The 8135-nt window shown below is 47.8% G+C and overlaps 1 protein-coding gene across 1 annotated transcript in view; it reads left to right on the forward strand.

The window, feature by feature from the left end:
* The window catches only part of LOC108571861 (voltage-dependent calcium channel type A subunit alpha-1), a 100146-nt gene that overhangs the window by 70601 nt on the left and 21410 nt on the right, over positions 1 to 8135 (forward strand). The window contains exons 8-18 of the mRNA XM_017934009.1: positions 1 to 83; positions 738 to 853; positions 1089 to 1148; positions 1223 to 1315; positions 2249 to 2449; positions 2526 to 2953; positions 3117 to 3439; positions 3512 to 3634; positions 3708 to 4271; positions 4358 to 4703; positions 4793 to 4957. The exon at positions 1 to 83 is cut by the window's left edge and continues 6 nt beyond it. Of these exons, the coding sequence (XP_017789498.1) occupies positions 1 to 83; positions 738 to 853; positions 1089 to 1148; positions 1223 to 1315; positions 2249 to 2449; positions 2526 to 2953; positions 3117 to 3439; positions 3512 to 3634; positions 3708 to 4271; positions 4358 to 4703; positions 4793 to 4957 (2502 nt within the window). The remainder of the gene's footprint in view (positions 84 to 737; positions 854 to 1088; positions 1149 to 1222; positions 1316 to 2248; positions 2450 to 2525; positions 2954 to 3116; positions 3440 to 3511; positions 3635 to 3707; positions 4272 to 4357; positions 4704 to 4792; positions 4958 to 8135) is intronic.

The following is an 8135-nucleotide window of genomic DNA, read 5'->3' on the forward strand; positions in this document are numbered from 1 at the left end:
ACGTACAACTGGATTTACTTTATACCATTGATCGTCCTTGGCTCATTCTTCATGCTGAACTTAGTTCTCGGTGTCCTGAGCGGGTGAGTACTCTACCATCGATTCTCTCCTATTTATCTCGCGGTGGAATCGTCGAAAGATCCCGCGACAGATCTGCGAGATCTCCGCGAAACAACGAAAACACCGTACTCTCGCGGATTTGTCGCGATTTCAGTTGCAATTCCTTCGACAAGGGTGCGTCGGCCCCGAGCCATACCCGAGATTACCCTTCTTTCTCTTCCGTTCAGGGAGTTTTCGAACGAAAGAACACGCGTGGAGAGGCGGGCGGCTTATCAGAAAACAAAGAGAAAGCGTCTATTCACGACTGCGTTCAGTGCCTACTTAAAGTGGATCACTCAAGCAGGTCTCTCGACAACGATCGATCTCTTCTTTTCCCCACCAATTTATCGCCGCGCTAGCTGTGTTTGCTCGCCGCGCTACCAGTAGTAACCCCCGACTTTCCTCAGCCGGACACCGTAACTCTCGCGTCGCGCGAACGCTTTCCGTAAATAGCCCGTAAACGCGAACGTGTCGAATCCCTGCTAGAACAGACGGGGTAGGGCTAGAGTGTAATAATCGGTAGAGAAATCTGCAGGAAGGAGGAGGAGGAAGAAGAATAGAACGTAGAAAATAATCCTTTGTTGTATACGCATATATGTACATATATGCTCCCTGTATGATTTGTGTAACGCTTGTAGAGAGTTTGCAAAGGAGAGAGAGAAGGTGGAGAACCGGCAGTCCTTCCTGAAACTGCGAAGACAACAGCAGCTCGAGCATGAACTGTACTGTTACCTGAATTGGATCTGCAAAGCAGGTTAGAAAGTCAACATGTGCACGTGCACCCTTTTACGGATGTACCGCCTTAGGTACCGCCTTAGAGTCTCTCTCTCTCTCTCGTAGCTTTCAGTCCTTCCGGGCTAGTAATTTTACGCATCGTCGATTCTCTTTTTTTTTTTCTGTCTTTTTTTTATTCGAGAGATTTTGCTTTCCTCTTGTTTCCCCCATTCGATCGTGTGAACCGGTAGTAAACGTGTCGCTGTCGTTTGTAGAGGAGGTAATACTCGCGGAAGAAAGGACCACGGAAGAGGAGAAGAAGCACATATTAGAAGGTTGGTGGGGAATCGTGTGAAATTACCGTAGGAGAAGAAACGTGTGTAGAATTAATACGCTACTCGTTCCGCAGGAAGAAAGAGAGCCGAGGCGAAGAAGAAGAAGCTCGGCAAGAGTAAAAGCACGGACACGGAGGAAGAGGAAGGCGACGACGACCAAGACGATGGTGAGTTGTATTTCTCCCTTTCGTTCTACTTGATTCCTCACGGAAGTACGTCTCGACGATCGTTCGTGACGTCTTCTCGCATAGGGGATAGTGTTGGTCCACTTTCTATTTCACTCGGAAAATCTCTCTCGTCGTTATTAAAACTTTTGCATATTCATGTTCGTCATAGCGACGTTGTAATCGACACGTGGATTAACCAAGGTCTCGTAAAAAAAGAGCAACGTAACACGAGGCTGTACTATTCGTAACGTTCTTCTCGTATCTGTCTCCTTGCGTTTCAAAGGATCTTTCGTTTTACCCGCGCGACACCCACGACGACAAAAAGTAAGAAAAAACTTTGACGTCGGGAGATGTAAGCGTCGCGCGCACCCGGATCGAGTAATTGTCATCGTAGTTCGAGTACACGCGTACCAGCAGGGAGTACAGACTTTGCTCGCGTAATTATCGTAATCCACGCGAGAATCGTCAACTACCCGTGAAGTTGATTGTTATTTTTTATTTCGTTTCTTTTAGGAATTGCTTGTTTTCTTTTCTCCTCGTTGCGTACATGTGTATATATTTATCATTCGCCCGTGGATAAATCGCGAATGTCTCGAGTACGTCGTGTCGTAGACGTTGTCGTTATTAGTCGATGTGCGAATTAGTATTGTGCGCGGCGAGAAATCCGTTTGACGAGATTCTACGCCAGAAATATTATCCTCGTTCCCATAGAACAATACTACGATCGATAGCGATAGATTAGCTCTCCGTATTCGTAGAACGATCCGCTTGTTGTTAGAACACTATCTCGTAGAATAGACGTGTCTCTGGATTCTCAGAGAAGAAATGATTTCTCGTATCGCGTTACGATATTATCGACTGGTATCGAAGAAAGAAACGAGACACCTGGTCTGTAGAATGTCCAATGTAAAACGATCGATTTCCACTCCGTAGGATTTTCGAGGTCCTCCTCGACGAGAGAAAAAGGGCCCTGCAAGCAATTCTGGCTGGCAGAAAGAAGGTTCAGGTATTGGATACGAAAGTCCGTCAAGTCGCAGAAGTTCTACTGGTTCGTCATCGTCCTCGTGTTCTTCAACACCGTCTGCGTGGCTGTGGAACATTACGGTCAACCGCAATGGCTGACTGATTTCCTCTGTAAGTACGAAAGAAAAGAGATTGTTACGATTCGGTAGATGATTCGGTGTTGAAAAGTGGGAAACTGTGTTGCCAGACTTCGCAGAGTTCGTGTTCCTGGCTCTGTTCATGATGGAGATGTTCATCAAGGTGTACGCGCTCGGTCCTCGCACATACTTCGACTCGAGCTTCAATCGTTTCGACTGCGTGGTCATCTCGGGATCGATCTTCGAAGTGATCTGGTCCGAGGTGAAGTCCGGCTCTTTCGGCCTCTCCGTCCTACGTGCCCTTAGACTCCTGCGAATTTTTAAGGTCACAAAATACTGGAAGAGCCTGAGGAACCTCGTAATATCGCTGCTCAGCTCGATGCGTAGCATCATCTCCCTGCTCTTCCTGCTCTTCCTCTTCATTCTCATATTCGCGCTGCTCGGTATGCAGCTGTTCGGTGGCCAGTTCAACTTCGAATACGGCACGCCACCCACCAACTTCAACACCTTTCCCATCGCGCTGCTCACTGTCTTCCAAGTAAGTCTTCTCTTCGTCGTCGTTGGTCACGCGAAATTCTGAAAGAAGGAAAGAACATAGGAGACTGATAGCCTTTCCTTTCGCTTAGTATTGTCAAGTTAGTATTGTCGATAAGTAGATAAGGTTGTAATTGTAAAAACGATTTGATCCGGGGGCAACGTAGATCCTGACCGGAGAAGATTGGAACGAAGTGATGTACCAGGGTATAGAATCGCAAGGCGGTCACAAAAAGGGCATGATCTACTCGCTCTACTTCATCGTGCTGGTACTGTTCGGCAACTACACGCTGCTGAACGTATTCTTGGCTATCGCCGTGGACAATCTGGCAAACGCACAGGAGTTGAGCGCCGCAGAGGACGAGGAACAAGTGGAGGACAAGCAGAAGCAGGCGCAGGAACTGGAGAAGGAGATCCAGTCTCTGCAGAGGCCGAAAGACGGTAGCGCGCCAAAGGTAGAAATTTGCCCTCCGAGCCCGACCCAGAATTTGTAAGTTTCTTCTTCGTTCTTCGTTCCCTGCGACGAACTCTCTCTCTGTACAGTCTGGTTGAATTTTCACAGCAAAGACGGAAAAGGTGGGAAACAGTCATCCGAAGAAGAGAAAAAGCAGGACGAAGACGATGACACGGGACCAAAACCAATGCTGCCATACTCCTCCATGTTTATACTGTCCCCTACGAATCCGTAAGTGACTCTTCTTCTTCGTCTACATGTGCGTTGCCGAGGCAGATAGAGTTGGATAAATGTGTTTGCGCAGCGTAAGAAGAGCCGCCCATTGGGTCGTCAACCTGAGGTACTTTGACTTCTTCATAATGGTGGTGATATCGTTGTCGAGTATCGCGCTGGCCGCCGAAGATCCCGTATGGGAGGACTCGCCGAGGAACGAAGTGCTGAATTACTTCGATTACGCGTTCACCGGTGTCTTCACCGTCGAGATGATCCTGAAGATCATCGATCTCGGGATCATCCTTCATCCGGGCTCGTATCTGCGCGAGTTCTGGAACATTATGGACGCGGTGGTGGTGATATGCGCCGCGGTGTCGTTCGCCTTCGACATGACCGGTAGTTCCGCTGGACAGAACCTCTCGACGATCAAGTCGCTGAGAGTGCTGCGCGTGCTCAGGCCGTTAAAGACGATCAAGAGAGTGCCGAAGCTGAAGGCGGTCTTCGACTGCGTGGTGAACAGTCTGAAAAACGTCATTAACATTCTCATAGTGTATATATTGTTCCAATTCATATTCGCTGTGATCGCGGTGCAGCTGTTCAACGGCAAGTTCTTCTACTGCAGCGACGAGAGCAAATATACGAAACAGGATTGCCAGTGAGTATACCGGTAGATGGTCCGGAACGCGAGGATATCCCGTTTCGGTTAGATATCTCTTTTTCAACGTGCTCTGTGCCACGCAGGGGTCAATATTTCGTTTTCGAAGAGGGCGCCCTGCTGCCAGAGCCAAAGAAACGGGAATGGCAGTCGCAGTTTTTTCACTACGACAACGTGATGGCCGCGATGCTTACGTTGTTCGCGGTCCAGACCGGCGAGGGCTGGCCCCAAATCCTGCAGAACTCGATGGCGGCCACGTACGAGGACAAGGGCCCCATTCAGAATTTTCGTATAGAGATGTCCATTTTCTACATCGTCTACTTCATCGTATTTCCATTCTTCTTCGTCAACATCTTCGTGGCCTTGATTATCATCACTTTCCAGGAGCAGGGAGAGGCCGAATTGCAAGACGGCGAAATCGACAAGAATCAGGTATCGACGAGAGTCTCTTGTGGAGCTTGGAACACCGATCGGAAGGAAGTAATGGAGATTAACCGTGCGTTGTCACGTTCCGTTTACAGAAATCTTGCATAGACTTCACGATACAAGCTCGTCCCTTGGAGAGGTACATGCCGAAAGAACGGAACAGCGTAAAGTACAAAATCTGGCGAATAGTGGTATCGACGCCGTTTGAATATTTTATCATGGGTCTCATCGTATTAAACACAGTACTGCTCATGATGAAGGTAAGCGTTAACGATTCGTTCGATTGCCTCCGCCCCCCCCGCCCTTTACCCATCTCTCTTTTTCTCTCGTCGAAGAGAAAAATAATAGATATATTTTCTTATGGACGTTACGAGCCTGATAACGCAGAAGACGGTAACGCGAGCGTGTACCCCCAGTCTCTACGTAACGATAATCTCTCTCCGTATTCGCGTACCCTTTAGAAAGCAAAAAAGAGTCATGCTCGCGCGTTTCGCAACTTTAACCAATCGAAAAGCAGCCTCGCACCGATTCTCGGCTCTCTCTCTCTCTCTCTCTCTCTCTCTGTCTTTCTCTCTCTCTCGCTTTCTCGAGAGAGAATCGTTACTCGTCTTAATCGAGGAACGTGTGCGCACAACGGAGAGTTGGAAGCGACTGTAAGACATACCGACGTTATATCTGTACGAGGACATTGTTGTTCTTGCCTGCCAATTTATTTATTGCTCTCTGTATAATTGTCATCCTTGTATCCATTGATACGTGTACACAGCTGTGTTGAATACTACTTGTGTCTTCTCCCCTTTATCGAACCGAGAAAACCTCCTTTTTTCCTTCCTTCTTTCGTCGTTCCGATTCCATTTCGGGGCAGACTTTAGTTGAAGCGGTCCGTGATTCACGGTGTGTGTCTCGATGCTTTTTTATTCTACGCTTTCTCTCTCTATCTGTCTATCTATCTCTGCCCCCCTCTTCGTTCCAGAATCGAGACACTTTTATTTCCATGCCAGGCATGCGCGAGTGCCACGACAATCTCTCTCTTATGCTCTCTCTTCGGGCCATTGAATTTGGAATCGGTTCAAATGGCTAAAGCCGATTGGATCTTCTATAGAAGTAGGTGCTTTTCAGATACACCGACCTCTCGTAATTGTCGACGGGCGGATCCAATCGGTTGCTCGAGTTCGATGTTTCGCGGCACTCGCGCTCTCCTGCTCGCTGCTCTATCTATCTATCTATCTATCTATCACAGTCCCAACATCTCTCTCTCTCTCTCTCTCTCTCTCTCTCTATCTCTCCCTCTCGCGCTCGCGTTTATCGAACTCTTTATTTCGCTTCCGACAGCGTTATTTTTCTGTTTCTATACTCCCTTTAGTTTCTTTCCCCTTTTTTTCTTTTCATTTCGTTCTTCGATATCCTGTGTTCCGTTATCGGAATATTTCTTCTGCCCCTTGCTCCTTTTCTTATTGCATGCTCGCTGCTGTGTCCTCGTTTGATAGTAGACGTATACAAGAAGATGCGTGGAGGGACGATATCGAATATCGATGTGCTCTCCCACGAACCCACGTCAACACATAAACACACACGTACACGCGTATGGAGACACGACGTGCGTTCGACTCGTACGCCTTGACAAGCCCATGTTTGAACTGGTGGCGGGGTTCGATGCGTTGCACAAATGACCGGCTTGATACGATTTTAAAGAGCAAGCCAGAACCAAGAAAAAAGAAAAAAAAAAAGCCTAAAGAACGGGAGAAAAGTTGCGGCATACAAGAGAGCCCGTGCACGCGAGCCCACGTGTTTTTACAGCACACCTATTATTCGTTTACTCTCTCTCTCTCTCTCTCTCTCTCTCTCTCTCTCTCTCTTTTCTATTCTTTCTGTTTGCGCCTGTGACCGCCGCGCCGTTTTGTTTATCATTTTTCTGATCGTGGATAATCGTAGAGACCCGATCAGGCGGATCGGGCTGGCTGAAAACACGCGCGCTCTGGTCTTGCAGCGCTCGAACAACGCGATCCTAGTGATCTCAGCGGACGCACGCGACATGTAGCAATGCTTCGCGACTCGTCTAGTCGAGTCGATCCACGCGATAATGGATCTAGTTGCTGTGGATCGAGGCCTACGCCAAGCTCGATCGAACACACGCGTCGCTCGTTTCTTTCTCCTTTTCTTTGTCCCTTTCATTTTCTTTCCAAGCGAACACACACACTGCCTGACCATGCACACAACGCCAGCGAAATCACTCTGCACACCCACTGCACAAGGTCTTGAGAATGGATCGCACACGAGTGGCACACACGATGCCTGAATGTTGGTCTGTTCAACGAGGAAAAAGAGTGTCGAGACTGCTCTTCTCCTTGGCGATTTTCGTCGACGTAAAAGGAAAGAGAAAAGAATAACACGAGCATCGACGAATTTTTATAGCAGAAGGAGGAGGAAGAAGAGCGAAAAAAGGCACGTACACCAAAAAAAACACACGTTCTTCGCAGCACGAATTCTACACACGAGATGTCCACACGCGTGTCGCATGTTGGCTGCATATCGCAAGCAAAAAACTTCGAAAGCAAAAAAAAGCAAAAAAAAAAAAATAAAGCAAAATGTACAACTCGACCGAAATGTGAAATGTGCGTCGAGCCGAAAGAACCAACACCAAGAGGCCATCTCACTGAATGTGTGTGTGTTTTATTTGAATAGCAGAAAAAAGACACGTTTCTTGCACGGGGCGCCCGCACGACTTAATCCTTTCCCCCTCGAAAACTATACAAAAGAGATGAAAAAGAGGAAACGTTCGAGTACCTCGAGCGGAGGGATTTTCCAACCACCCTCCGCCCTCTTCCTTCACGAAGCTCCATCTATATTATTCTTTTCTTCTAGTCGTTTTTAGCTCTCTCTCTACCTCTGTCTCTCTCTCTCTCTCTCTCTCTCTCTCTCACTCTCTCTCTCTCTCTCACTAAACTTGTTATTGTTCCTTTCGGTTCATCTTTCTCGTTCCTTTCCGTCGTTCTTCTTTTTTTCTTTGCGTAATTCGCTCTTCTTCCTCTCGCGACTCACTCTCTCCAGACACCAACTCTCGTTATCTATCCATCTAGATTGTAGAAACTATTCCCGAACGCGAGCGACCAAGCGGTTCTTTCGTATCATTCCTTCTTTCTCTGATCATTTCCACGAACGTGTTATCGTTTTCCCAAATTGTCGAGGTGAAAGATGGACGAAAAATGGAGCGAAACGCAGCTTCGTCCCCTTGGTCGCCGCGTAATTAATTCAAACCCCTGGTGTGCGATCGATCGAAGGGACGAAGCAATCGTTCAGTTATACCAGTACGAGCAGATCCAATTTTTTTCGACGTTATCCCATTATCGCGCAGGAGACGCGAGACGTCGCGTACCGGTATAGCGTAGAATGTGCTGCGCACACCAGCCACGCGTAATACAGTACTCTAAGTAAATCTGT

Source organism: Habropoda laboriosa, unplaced genomic scaffold (assembly GCF_001263275.1).
Source record: "Habropoda laboriosa isolate 0110345459 unplaced genomic scaffold, ASM126327v1 scaffold99, whole genome shotgun sequence".
NCBI classification, from domain to species: domain Eukaryota; kingdom Metazoa; phylum Arthropoda; class Insecta; order Hymenoptera; family Apidae; genus Habropoda; species Habropoda laboriosa.